Raw genomic sequence first — 13,566 nt, 5'->3', positions numbered from 1 at the left:
ACATTCTAGTTTCATTTTGTTTTGTAATGTATGGCTTAAACAGACAAGATCACCCAGATCAGGCAACAGAGTATCATGCATTGTGATGTAAATTATTCAAATGAAAATGAACTGTGTTGGATTGTTTGTTTGTTGAGCTGTGTGCAATTCCTTATTTTTGTTCTGTATTAGAGAGAATCCTCAAAAGGGTTTTTAGGATCAAAAGTGAGAAACACAGGTGTATAGAAACTAAAAAAGGCAATAGCCTTTTCAGCATGAGAAGAGTTTTAGGTTATTGTTAATCCTCCACTTTTACTTATAGGTGCGATAAGTAAAGACAGATTCATGCATTGTCTTTCTTCACTGCAGTTATCTGTGCTGTATGACTCTTAGTGGATGAGGGAGAAAGGAGGAATTTGTTGTTCACAGGATACACAGGCTGTTTGCCTCTGACTGAGTAACCTTGATTTAGCACAGGGAGTCTGTGTGAAAACCTTTGGGATAGCAGTTGTAGAAAAAACACTTTGAATTTCCATGTCTTGTTTTCCCTGATTTTTGTCATTGCTACTTCTATTGCTTCTACACCTCATTCCAGTAACTACTGCTACATTTCCTAACCTCCTGCTGCCTACTCTGTATTTCCTGTCCAATGGATGGGTAAAGACAAGAAAAAGGAAACAAATCCCTAGGATATTTTGCTACTTCTGGACTGCTTTTAATGCTATTTTCTTTCTTTTGATATAATCTACGAGTGAAAACTTTTACTTGGGCATGAAAAGTTTGAAAAAAAGCAAACTGAAAGGTACCTGGTAGTGGTTGTCCAATAACCAAGCATATAGAAGTTGAGGAGATGATATTTTCATTTTCAGCCACCAAAGAGCTCCTCAGCTTCCTCCTACAGAGATGCAGTATCAGTGAGTTTTGATTGTACATTGGACTAACTCAGTATGAAAATATCACTGCTATAATACAGTATTTTTTAAAGTATCTTGTGTCATTTCAGTGGAAGATCCTTCCAGGTGTGTGACTTGGCCTGCAGAAATTTAATCCTTTCCATAGCAAAGGAAGCCTAGAATTTTTTTTTTTTTTTTTTTTTTTTTTAGTTAAGAACCTGCATAAGAGTCAATATATTGTTAATTTTATCTCATATGCAGCAAACTACTTTCACCCCTGACCTGCATGTAGGAAAAAAAGGTTTTACCACTGCCAGTGTAAAAATGTCATGATTAAAAATTTTGCTAGGCTGCTAGTGAACTGATGTATGCATCTCCATGCTACATTGAGGAGATATACCCTGCTATTAAAAAAAATATATATATCTGGAGCATGAAGAATCACTGACACAATAAAATCAGAATTTCAGCTGTGATATGAAATGGTATGTTTTCAACAGGAATACTGAGAGTTCATGTTAAACTTTTTCTATTGAGGTGTCCATTAAACTGATAAGTTTTTACAGAAGCTGCCATCTTAGAAATATCCTGTTGAGTGGGTGTTGGTGTTTGTAACAATAATGTTGTTTTCATAATATGTGATGGCAGATTAGCACGCTTCTCTGCAGTGTTGTTAACAGTTGTAATTAAGGAATAAACAGTAAAGGGTGTCAGTCCGATGACAATTTCATCTATAGTGTCACAATACAAAATGTCACAAAATATTAGAACTGTTATATAACTACAAAAATATCAAATTAGGCTTTCATCTTCCAAGCAGAGGCCTTAAAAAAAAAAAAAAACCAACCACAAAAAACTGGCATAGAGACCATTGCAAAATTATACCTACTCAGTGTTCTGTCACAAAGACAACCTGGTAATATTTTCTTCTGTAAGATCACAATTTGGTTCTCAGTCTGACTTAGTGGGAATGTGTACGGATCTTAGAACTGGAGAGCTCACATTTAAAAAGGAAATAATTGGAAGCAGTTGAGCAGACAAGAGAAAAGCTATTACACATGATGGCCAAAATTAAGGGATGGGTGAGCAGTTAGTTGCTAACAAAGGCTAGGATTCATCCTGGTCTGTGCCATCCAAAGGGGAATCACTTAAACCAAAATCTGGGCCCCTAAGTACTTTATACATGTGAATAATCTGGGTCTTTATCTCTTTCTACTCCGCCTAAACACTGGGACACAATGCAGATGCTGTCTTCTTGCCCTTTTTCATTTCCTGTGGAAGGAAAGCAAAGTGTGTAGATCGTGAAGGCACGGCAGCTGCATGGGTGAGGATTCTGTAGCTGCTGGAAAAGGCACCTGCAAGCACCATTAGTGTACTTTCTGTGCTACAGTGAACTGCTCAGATAGTGTTTCTGATTGTTTTGGGTTTGGGCAAAGAGATTAAGATTAAAATGAAATTATCGTTTTTCAAAGAAGGAAATCACTTCCCCCCCACTGCAGAATAGTTTTAGAAACAATAGTACAAGTACTACATAAATAACTATAGAGGAGCCTGTCCAGAAGAGGGAAAAATCAAGAGAAACATTTCAAGCAGGTATGTGTGTAGGTGACTGCTTTCAGAGATTGGGCCCTTCACCTTGGTCAGTAGTCTGATATAAATAAATTAATCATATCTGATGCAGAACAGCCCAGCAGTTGGGGCAGGGAGGAACACAGCAGGGCTGTGAGGTGCAGGAGCCTGTGCTTCCAGATTTGGCATAGAGCTTGGGGCAAGCAGTGGCAGGGAACATAATTATATGGTGTCTCCTGTTATACTGGGATTTGTTGAGCATTCGGTTTAATTTACTATGCCTCTGCTAGTTTGCCACTTGCCTATTGATAGATAGAAATATGAGAAAGCAAATGTTATACTGAAAGGTATGTAAAAAAAAGCATGCTCCTGATTGATACTGATACGGTTTCATGTTGGCTTTAAATATGATCTTGAATGAGTAGTCTTCAAGTCAAGGCTGTTGCTTTAAACGTATTGATTCTATGTAGTTATACCCCATCTTATATCAAGCTTTCATATATATACACATATATAAAAAAATATACATACATAACATTTATATATATGTGTATGTGTATATATATATAAAATACAAAACATAATTTCTTACTGTCTTAGATAAATGTTTTTTCCCCCTTAGAATGTAACCTGTTACTTTGCGTTCTTGACTTGCTGCTTGCCCTTTTTTGTTAAAACAGTGCACCAACAGTGGTGGTCCTAAGAGCCTGTTGCTTTTTTGCTTTCATGGTGGGTGGGAAGAAGCAATTGAGAGAACAGTGAGGAAAACCAAAGGTTTTGCCTCTTCTTGAGTTAATTTTTGAGTATCTTACAGGACGAAATAATTAATCATCCTTTTTTAGGTTTATGCACAGATGAGTAACCACAGTACTAACCCAGGAGCACAGCCTGTTCACCCATCTTGTCACCTCTACCATCACGTTCTCAAGCTTTTTGCTTTCTCAGTTATTCTGGCTGTGGGGGCAGTAGCAGAAGGCATGTTAGTTTTCCCTAGGATAAGAAACTTCTTACTCTGCAGAATCTTTCTCAAGCCTACCAATTTAATTTGAGAGTACACATTAAATAATAACAGGGTTTAGATGCGTGATATTTGACACTTACTCTGGTATCCTCTTGATTGTATTTATTCAGGGTCATGTTTTCACAGAAGCTGGGAGCTAGGCTGTAGGCTGAGCTCATAGTTCTTAATTTCTGTCTTTCTCATTCACATAGAGCAGATCAGAGATGTCGATGCTCAGGTTTGAGTTTGTTGGTACTGAAAAATAAAACCAAGTTGGAAAATGGATGTACTTTAAGAGGTTATATCTGAAAGGAAACATTATTTACTACATTATGGTAATTTTCGTAGTATTTTAATAGTTGTGTTCAGATATAACTTGACCTTCGCTGGCACCCCAAATGCAAGCTGTTTTAACATATTTGTAATGGAAGGTCTTCATCACTGTAATACTCTGTTTGCTCAGGGATTATAACCCATGGATGTACTGTGTTACAGGTGAAATAAAGCTTTGATCCTATAGTCATGGCCTCTTGGGGATCAGTGTTGCATATGTGTAGGAGTTGGATATAACCTAGTGCCTGCTGTAGCCAAGTGTGGAGAGTAGCTAGGCTGGTGATAGGGAATGGTGCTTATTTTCATCTGATGGTGATTTGAGATATTAATCTGCTGAGTCAAGATTAGAATGTCAAAAGTTTGCTGCTGAAAAATCCAAATGCAATGAATCCCGGATTGATTATTTGTATTCTTCCTATTGTTTCACAAGAACTGTGAGCTAAATTACTTCAGATACATGGTTACTAGCAAGATATGGATAGAGATGCTTAAACTCATGCAAAGGAAACAGGTGGGGAAAAAAACCCACCCAGTTCTTTAGTACATCCTCCTGCTGTGTGAAGCTCTTTGTCTTTGCCATAAATAGGGTGATTAAATTTGGGGATTTGCTACTCCTTTTAATCACAGCTGAGATAGCTCTTGAAAATGCCCTAAATTATATTTGCTCTATACCTAACCTTCCAGTTATTTTGCATATGTTTGGTTTTAATGCAAACAGGTACAAGTACATTCTCTTTTCCCCTAAATCTTACCACTAGGGATGATAATCTTAAAAATAAATGTGTTCTTTCTCCTTACTCTCCATCACATCACCTACTAGAGAGCCCTAATAGGCAACAAAGTAGTGTGAGACGGTATTTACATCACACTTTTGAAACAGATTCGAGCAGAGCCAGCTGCTATAAGATTATTTTACAACTATATTGCAGATTAATGAAAGGGAAATGTTGCCGTCCTTTAGGTAAATTACAGTCGCCTTGACTAATGACATAGCTTGAAGCCGCAGTAAATGAGTACCTGCCTCGCAGCGGTGGTAGAAAAGGTAGCTCGGTTTCAAACTCGCGTTTCTTTATCGGTTTATTTTGTACGTGGTCCCAGTGGCGTCACTGGCGGGGCTCTAGCTGTTGCTCAGCCACAGCTCCCGCAGGACAATTCGCTGAGGGATCCGCAGCTCTGGCAGGCGCGACTTAACCGCGCTTCCCCGGCGGCTCGCCTCCGCTCCAGGGCTTTGCCGAGCCTGCCCGAGGCTAGGGCTGCTCCCGGCGGGGGTAAAGCCTAAGCCACGCAGTTCTAGGAAAGAGAGACAGGAGGGCGGGGGAAAGAGCATTTTTCTGTTGTTTCTCAGTGTGAAGGAGAGCGCGGGGCAGGTCCGGGTGGGCGGACGGGCTCCGGGACGTGTCAGGGCGCTGGGACTGCGCATCCTTGGGAACGGTGGCTGAGGAAGGGACGGGGAGCATCTTGTGTGTGTCCTCTCCTGCTTAACGGTGCCGGGATTCCCAGGGAAGTTCTGGTCAGCGGGTTTGGTTCTGTGGAAACGTTGGTTATAATAACCGTAACGGTGGAAAATGTGTCCATAAATCCATAGGGGAAAGGTTTGTGTGTGAAGGAAACCGTCTTATCCCCCGTTATCTGTGAACGGTGTTTAGAGTGAGTGCTGCAGCGCTTTACACTGCTTCTCGGACTTTGCTTTTTATTAAGTACACGGCTACAGTTGGCTTTTTCCTCTACAATCAGCTTCCTTTTGCTGGACTCATTCAGTGGTGTGATAATCCAATGTTGGTAATATCTCAATTCATTAACATAATGAATCAGAAGGGAGAGGCTGATTATAAATCAGAAAGCTTCTATTTATGTGAAATGTCTTGGCAACTGGCATCAGCGACGAAGACAGTAGCAGGAGTATCAGACAGTTAGCGGGACTTTGGGAACGCGATTGCAGGAGATCTCGGGTGCTCCCTGGACGATTTCAATGCTTGAGCCCTTCAAATGACGATCTTGTCTACTACAGTGAGACAGCAGCGATTCTTTGGGGATATATTATTTGGCTGAGGGCCGGAGGATGCTCCGAAAGCTCTGTGAGCAGCCAGAAAAGGCGAAGCCGGGTCCGAGAAGCAGATCCGGCAGGTGCCCGTCCTTGCTCTATCAGCTGGATGTGCTACACTGGGCCAGACCGTTCTTAAAGCTCCTCATCAGCTTTGCGTCTTCTGCAAACGCAGAAGACGGCAAAGATGTAAATATTTGTAGGAAAATTCAAATTTTGTGGGTTTTTTTGACTTTACAAACTCAGAACTTCAGGAGTAGACTATCTATGGCTGTGCTCCGTGTCTGACAGCATTTTGTTCCCATCCCCGCTAGGGACAACAAGGCGTTTCCGTGACTAACCATGATTTTACTGGATTTAAAGCAGTGTTTTACAAATTTTGAGAGCACCGTTGTTTTTCAGCACCTGCACTGGGAGGCCTGTTAGTGCTCCCTCAGCTGAGGGGCGGAGTGAGCCAGATCGCCGCAGCTCTTAGTGCCCTGCTGCCCGGTGGCCCGGCCCGGGGCTTCTCGCTAGCTGAGCTGCACGGCCCGGCCGCAGCCTCAACACCAGCCAGGGAAGGGAAGCCTGCCCCAAAATGGAGCGCTCTACACATACACCCCCACCACTCCACACCCACACCCCCTGTTTTTTTTAGGCTTTTTATTTTTCCTATTGTAAGCTAAGGGCATGTGCTGAGCTCACCTGCCAGCGGGAGGGGAGGGCGTGTTCTGAGCTCACCTTGCCAGCGGGAAGGCAGGACCGGCCCCACCAGGTCTGTCCGGGACAGCGAGAGGGCTAATGGCCCTGGAGCAAGGGGTGAGGGTGTCAGCAAAGGGAGCGATAGGAGGCAAATGGTTTAGGGCAAACCATGGTGTGGGGTCCACCCCCTGGAACCCTTGGGAGAAGAGCCTGGGATGAGCGTGTCACCAAGCAGCCCCTCACCAGCACTGAAGCCCCCTCCCAGCTAGGAGGGTGAGTGCTCGTCCCCGCCGCCGTGGCATGCCGCTTGCCCCCTCTGCCCCACCCCCAGGGCCTACCTACCCCATCGCTGTCCCGTTCGCATGAGGCTGCTCCTGAATCAAACGCGGCCGGGAAGCTGGTAGCCTCGTCGTGGCCGATGACTGAAGGGCAATGCTGGTAGTGGGACCCGCTGTGTCGCCTTCCCCTCGGCTGCGGGAACAGCTGCTCTCCGCGGAGCTCCGGCAGAAGTGCAGCCCCGGGACTCCAGAGGGTGTCCGAGATCCAAATTTGAAGGGGTAGACGGGGTCTGAGAAAAGAGGTGGAGAAGGAAATAGGTGTTAGGGAGTGGGCATGGGCCACGCCGTCAGGCACTTGAGAAAGGCTAGAGGAGCTGGGAGGTGGAAAGGGTGAGGGCCTGAAGGACAGCAATGCCCCCATCCCGACCCTGTGCCCGCGAAACGCCTCCGTGGAGGGACCCTCGTGGGTGACACGCGGGGGCGGGCTGGCACACTCGAGGCTCGGCGGGCTCGCTTAGAAGTAATGCAAATACTTCCGTAAAACGGGTCAAAGCGGGAGAAGGCCATTTGTCCTGCGGGCACCTGGGCATCCGCAGAGACCGGACGGGTTGGGGAAGGCATGTGTCAATTTAGTCGTACTGTTGACTTAAGCGAAAGTGCTAAGCCATTCCTAAACCCAAGTCAATACAGACTTAAGCCAAAATTGTTATTAACGAGCTCTAATCTGATTTAAGAGCCTCCGGGCGAGCCACGTCTACGCGACGGGGCAGCGGAAAGGGTCGGCGCAGGTGGGTGACTGCAGCCCCGGGACTGGGGGAGAAGGCGGATTTCAGGGCCCTGCCTCGTGGGGAGAACCGTGCCACTGTGATTTGGGCTGGCCGGTGATCTGCCTCTGCGGGATAACGTCTTAAACTGTACCCAGCTCGTCTGGCGTAGGGTGCTCTTTCCCGAGGGAGTGGGATGAAATAGGGCTGTGCAAACGTCTCCGGGCCGGGGGTGGCTGCAGGGAGGCTGCTGGGCCCCCTCGGCCGTGCCCAGCCCGGGGGTGGTGCTGAGGTCTGGCAGCTCCACTCACTTGGGAGAGGGACATGCCAGCGAGGGTTTTTTTTCCCCGTCCCAATGGGGCAGTTGAGCGCTCCACTCCACCCCCCAGTGGGGGCCTTTCTTTTCTTCCCCACCAGCTTTGAGCAGCCCTGTTTCAGATTGGCCTTTTTATGTTTGATATAAAGAATAGTTGTTGGCCAATTCCATCTTTTCATCGCTGCTCTCCAGGCCCGGGTCCAAGCGGCTTGTCAGATGCTCATTAACTCCCCCTTTGGCTCTTTCCAGTGTGTCTCCTAAGCTCATTGTGCCAAGAACTAGCGCTTCTTTCTCTTTACACGGCTCCCTTTCTCTGCTCCATCAGGGAGACAAATTACTTTCCAAAAGGGATCGCCAGGGATGGTTTAATGAGAATTTCTCTAGGGCTGGCCGTGGAAATCAATGTAGTTAACATTCGGTGCACTTAATTGGACTTTTCTCTTCTGCCTCCTTCAAAAAAACTCTGAAGCTATCCTGTTAATCTCTCATTTGTAATCAATTGTGTTGACTAAACAAAAGTCTAGGTCGTCCTTTCTTCCTGTCCCAGACAATCCTTTGTTGCCTCTAAATGCCTCATTCTTGAGTGCTCCTGGTCGTGTAGATGGGTCCGATTGTTGACAGTTCATTATTGCGCTTTTGTCCATTTAATCTCCCTCGCTGTGTTTTGCATGTGCATGCCTTAATGAGCTCCGTTGGCAATTAACATGTTTCTAGCAGCAAACTGGTTGCTCAGACGTTTGGAGAGCGGAGTGCAGGGAAAAGGGCAACGCAGCTGCCTTTAAGGTTGTTCGCTTCCCGGTGCCCGGCGCGCTGCCGGGGCCCGGCGGGACGCACCTGGGTACCGCTTGCTCCGGGAACCGCCAAGCCGGGCCGGGCGGGCCGAGAGGGGAAGCCCGGCGATGCTGGCACGTCTCTCTCTGCGCGGAGGCACCTCTAACCCCCCCGAGGCACCGGCACCGCTCAATCTGTTGTGTGCGCGGCTGCGGCGCCGGGAGAGTTGTTTGGTTGGTGTTGGGTTTTTTTTTTGTGTGTGTGTTTTTTGGTTGTGGGGGTTTTTTGTTGTTTTTTTTTTTTTTTTGGGGGGGGGGGGTTGTGTGTGTGTGTGTGCGCGGGTTTTGTGTTATTATTGAGGCTTGCTGGCAAGAGTGCCGAAGTGTGAGCAGTCGTGGACAGCAGAAACATCTTGTGAGGGAGAAGATAATTGGAGTCTCTGGCGTGTGTGTCTGACAGACCCGCCCCTCCCCCGCGATCTGCGGCTTGTGTGTGCCGGGATCCGGGTGAAATTCCCTGGGGGGGTGAGGTAGGGGGTGGGCTGGGGCCGGCCGGTGGCGAGAGCGCTGCGGTGGCCCTTTCCCAGTGCGTCCGGGGTCCGAGGAAAGCCGGAGGGACACCCGACCCGGGCTGGGCTGCCCACTGTTCCCTAGGAGGAGCGAGTGGACCAAACCCACCCCACGGCGGCCGTTGCGGCCCTTCGGGGTGCCCTGAGGATGCCCTCAGCTGTGACGAGGATGCCGCTCCCCCTCTCACAGACGGCTCTGTAAACAACGTCGCTTTTTATAAAAATGAGAAAGGAACGCGCTTCCCTAGTTCCCTTCCCAGGAGCAGGTTTCACACTGCTCTCGCCCGTCAGGAGGGCTGGGTAAGCAGCCTGCGCACTGTCTGCGGGGCCCGCAGCCGTGCCTGGCTCCCGCTTTCAGCTCCCGGCTGGCAGCCCAGACCTCTTCCCAGCGCCCGAGGTGCGGAGGAAGTGCGGCTTCCCCCGGACCTGGCAGCGGGACCGGCTCCGAGGGCTGCGCAGGCCCCCCCGCCGCTCCTAGCTCACCTCCTCCGGGACCTCGTCCTGCCGTAGCTTCCCCCTCACGGAGATGGGAAGAGGTCCCATCCCGCTGCCCCCAGCCCGTGGGCTCTCTCGCCCCGTCTGTGGCGACGGCGGGGGAACTGGTCTCTACTGGCTGTATTCAGGCCGCGGCCCGCCTGCGAGGGATCTAGCTATGGTCACTGCGCCTGGGGGATGGTCCTTTCCCCCATCAAGGCTTCCCAGATCGGTGACTTAGGGTAACGGGGGTTGCTTTTTTAATATATTTTTTTTATTATTATTATTATTATATTTCCTTTTATCCTGAAACTCTTTCCAAATCTTTTAACAAATTCTGGCACGATCCTTTACCGCTATCGGGATCGCTGGGCATCCTTTCCCGCTCCTCACCCGGCCCAAACCACCAGAACGTTACTTGTAGCACTTGAAAATACAAACGCCGAGAAACTCTTAAATCGCAGCGGGTGGACGGGGCTCGCCAGCTCCTCGGCCCCACCCTACTCCTCGGGGACGTGGAGTATCGCAGCTCGATAATGAATCCAGAAAGCCGGAGCGAGGGGTCGGCTCCCGGTCCTGCACTCGGCGGCGAGCTGTGCTCGTCCTCGCCTCCCACCATTTAACCACTCAATTAAGCGGAGAAAGGTGAATTGCCCATTACGCCGTCCCCAGGCATTTGGGTGCCTCGCTCGTTCCCCTCTTCATTGGCAAACCCGGCCCGAACAGCACGCACACGCACGGCCAGCTCCATCTCCTCTCTCCGATAGCATAATATTGTTCCTAACGACGTGGCCAGAATAGACACTTGCATATTAAAAGTGAGGGAGGGGAGGAGAGGAGAAGGGAATATTTAGTGTAATCCAACTGCTTGATTATCCATATTCTGATCAAAAAGAGTTTCTGAGGCCTGCTGGGAGTGATTAAATTAATGTAATGCGGTTTGAAGGGTCTGTGTTTTCTCTCTTAATTTGGGTCATTACTCGCAAAGCAAGCGTGAGATCATTTCATCTGCATGCAGGAAAAGATAGTCCTTCAGAAACGGCTTAACCACGCCGTAATGAACCGACCCCGGAGAGCGGCGCTGGGAAACTCCGAGCCGCCCTTTGCGCTGCCGGCTGGGGTCCCGCCACCGCCACTGCCCCTCTCCCGGAGCGCAGTAGCCCTCTGAAGCTGCCCGGTTCCCTCCCGCCCTCGTTCTGTTTCCGCCGGAGCCCCCCGCAGGCTCCAGAACGGCAGGACCCGGCTCCCTGCCGCCAGCCCCTGCTCCCGGAGCTCCTGCAAACCACGTTTACACAGGGAATTTAGCGCCGTTCAGGTCGGTCCCCGCTCGGACTGCGGCCGAGCTGGGAAATGAGACACCTGCGAAGGGCCGGTTTATTGTCCCATGATAGATATATATAGATAGATAGATATATATATATTCCTCACTTATTCGAGTGTACATTTAAAATGAAGATTTACAGACACGTGTAAAGAGCGCTGTCCTGGCGGGGGGCGGCCCGCCCGGCCCCTCCTGGCCCGCTTCGGCGGCGAACTCGCCCTTAAATAAGATTCCTCTTATATACAACTGCGGCTCGGGATCGCTTGCTACCGGCGGCTGAGCTCGCAAGGGAAAAGACAGAGAAACGAAGGCTGGTTTAGATAAATAGTGCTGGCCTGGTGGAGCAGGTCCGAGTGGGGCGGTGTGGCAGGTCCTTAGCTCTGCCCGCTGCGCCCGGGGTCCCGCGGCGGCGGCGGTGGCGGAGCAGCGCTGGAGACGCTGTCGTGCAACTTTCGGACGTGCTTCTTTAAATCAAAGTTTCTGCAAAATCCTTTCCCGCAAGTGACGCACGTAAAGGGCTTCTTGTCGTTGTGGGTGTGCATGTGGAAAGTCAAGTTATAGATCTGGTGGAAGGCTTTGTTGCAAATGGTGCATTTGTACTGCTTCTCTCCACTGTGGGTCAGCTTGTGGTTCTTGTAGTTACCTGCGAGAGAGGAAAAAGGTGGAAAAGGGGGTTATCCGAGGGTGCCCGGGTCGCACAGTGCACAGGTAAGGCAGGGCAGGACAGGATGGTGGGCGTTAGGAAGGGTCTCCCCCCGCACCCTCGTCCGACTTGTCAAACTCTGTCCGCGTCACGGCGGAGCAGCGCACAACTGGCACGGCACAAATGAGAGGCAGGGTCAGCCCGGTGACCCGCGACAAATGGAGGGCGCTGGATTAGGACCAAGCCCCGGCACCTCTCATTTAAAAAGCATTTAGGGAGAACCGTCAGCAGTGCCCGGCGATGCGGCCCGGTTTAGAGGGAAAGTAATTGGGAGCGGCGGCGGCGGCTTTGCCCGCGCCCGTCTCTTCCCCCAGCCGCGTAGGGCTCGTAGCGTTTAATCCCCGCTAATGATGGGTAGGGGCCCCACGGGGGCCCCCTGGTCCGGCCCGGCTCGGCTCACCTTTCTGGTGGAAGCCCTTGCCGCAGAACTCGCAGACGAAGGGCTTGTAGCCGGCGTGGATGCGGATGTGGGTGTTGAGCGTGGAGCTCCTGTTGAACGCCTTCCCGCACTGGTTGCACTTGTGGGGTTTCTCCTGCACCGGGGGGCGAGAGGCCCGTCAAGGGGATGCTGCGAGGAGAGCGGGGTGGGGGGGAAGCCCGCCACCTCCCGCACCCCGGCTGTGCCCCACCTACCTGGGTGTGGATGATTTTGTGCCGGCACAGGGTGCTGGCCTGGCGGAAGCCCTTCCCGCAGACCTTGCACACGAACGGCCTGGCCCCCGTGTGCACCGGCATGTGGCGGGTGAGGTTGTAGTGCGCGTTGAACACCTGCGGGAAAGCGCCGGGAAGGCGAGGTCAGGCACGGCAGGGCCCCTGGCCTCCCACCCCCACTCACGCCCCTTTGCCGGCACCTCCCTTACCTTGCCGCAGACCTCGCAGGTGAAGTTTTTGGGCTTGCCCTCCGCCGCCCCGCCGCCGCCGCCGCCTCCCAGCTTGGCGTGGCCCTTAGGGGGGCCGCCGCGCTCTGCCGCCGCCGCCTCCTTCATCACCTGATCCAGGTGTCCCGGCAGCCGTTCTTTATGGGAGAAGGGCGGCGGCGGCGGCAGCTTTTCGGCCGCCAGCCCCGCCAGTTTGGCGTTCTCCAGCAGGAAAAGCTTCTGATGGGCCGAGAGCCCCCCCGGTGGCGGGGCACCCAGCAGGCCGGCAGGGAAGAGCTGTCCGTGCAGGATGTCAGCCGGGTGGTACGCGGCGTCCAGGTAGTTGAAGTAGTAGAGGGAACGAGGAGCTGCCGGTACGGCCCCGGCTTGGTGGATGACCTGTGGCTTGATAAGCCGGCCGCTGGGCTGGCCCAGGGCGAGCTCTGCCTTACAGCAGACGCCGCAGTTGGCTTTGCAGAGCCCCGCACCGCCCCGCAGACTGCTCTTCCACAGCTCCGAGTAGTTGAGGAGAGTCTTGGAGGGCACCTCGTAGCCCAGCGGCGGGATAGGGATCACGCAGGGCAGGGGCGAACACAGGCTCAGAGGCTTCTTGCCCGGCTCCGGCTCCTGTCCGGGCTCCAGCCCCGGCCCGCCGTGCCTCTGCTCGAAGGCTGGTTTGGGCTCCGACGTCTTGGCCATGATCCTCTCGATGGAGAAGGCCAGGGTCTTGGAGGGGTTAGCGGCGGCGGCCCTGCCATCGTGCCGGGGGCAGGAGGAAGGCATGACCGTCTCCAGCGACCCCGAGCTCGCCATGTCGCTCCTCCGTGCGGGAACTTGGTGTGAGCAGCGACTTGCTCCCGCTCTCGGCTCTGCATTCCAGAAAAGCCAGGAGACAAATCAATTTAATAAGCACCTTGTTCTCCCCCCACACCCCCTTGTCGTCTCCCCCCCCCCTCCTCCCCAGCACCCCCTCCCTATTTACATTCAAATGAACATATCCAAGAACAATGGCACGTAG

The 13,566-nt window shown here is 51.2% G+C and overlaps 1 protein-coding gene across 1 annotated transcript; it reads right to left on the bottom strand.

Annotated features, from left to right (window-relative positions):
* Positions 1 to 11,362: 11,362 nt before the first annotated feature.
* FEZF2 (FEZ family zinc finger 2) lies at positions 11,363 to 13,361 on the bottom strand. Its single transcript, XM_054387451.1, has 4 exons — positions 12,552 to 13,361; positions 12,325 to 12,459; positions 12,092 to 12,224; positions 11,363 to 11,631 (listed from the first exon to the last, which is right to left on the bottom strand). The coding sequence occupies exons 1-4, from the start codon at positions 13,359 to 13,361 to the stop codon at positions 11,363 to 11,365; spliced, it is 1,347 nt and encodes a 448-aa protein (XP_054243426.1).
* Positions 13,362 to 13,566: the final 205 nt, after the last annotated feature.

The sequence above is a fragment of the Indicator indicator genome, chromosome 15 (assembly GCF_027791375.1).
Source record: "Indicator indicator isolate 239-I01 chromosome 15, UM_Iind_1.1, whole genome shotgun sequence".
Taxonomy (NCBI): Eukaryota; Metazoa; Chordata; class Aves; order Piciformes; family Indicatoridae; genus Indicator; species Indicator indicator.
The sequence above is the reverse complement of the archived record's forward strand: the minus strand, read 5'-3'. Positions and strand labels throughout refer to the sequence as shown.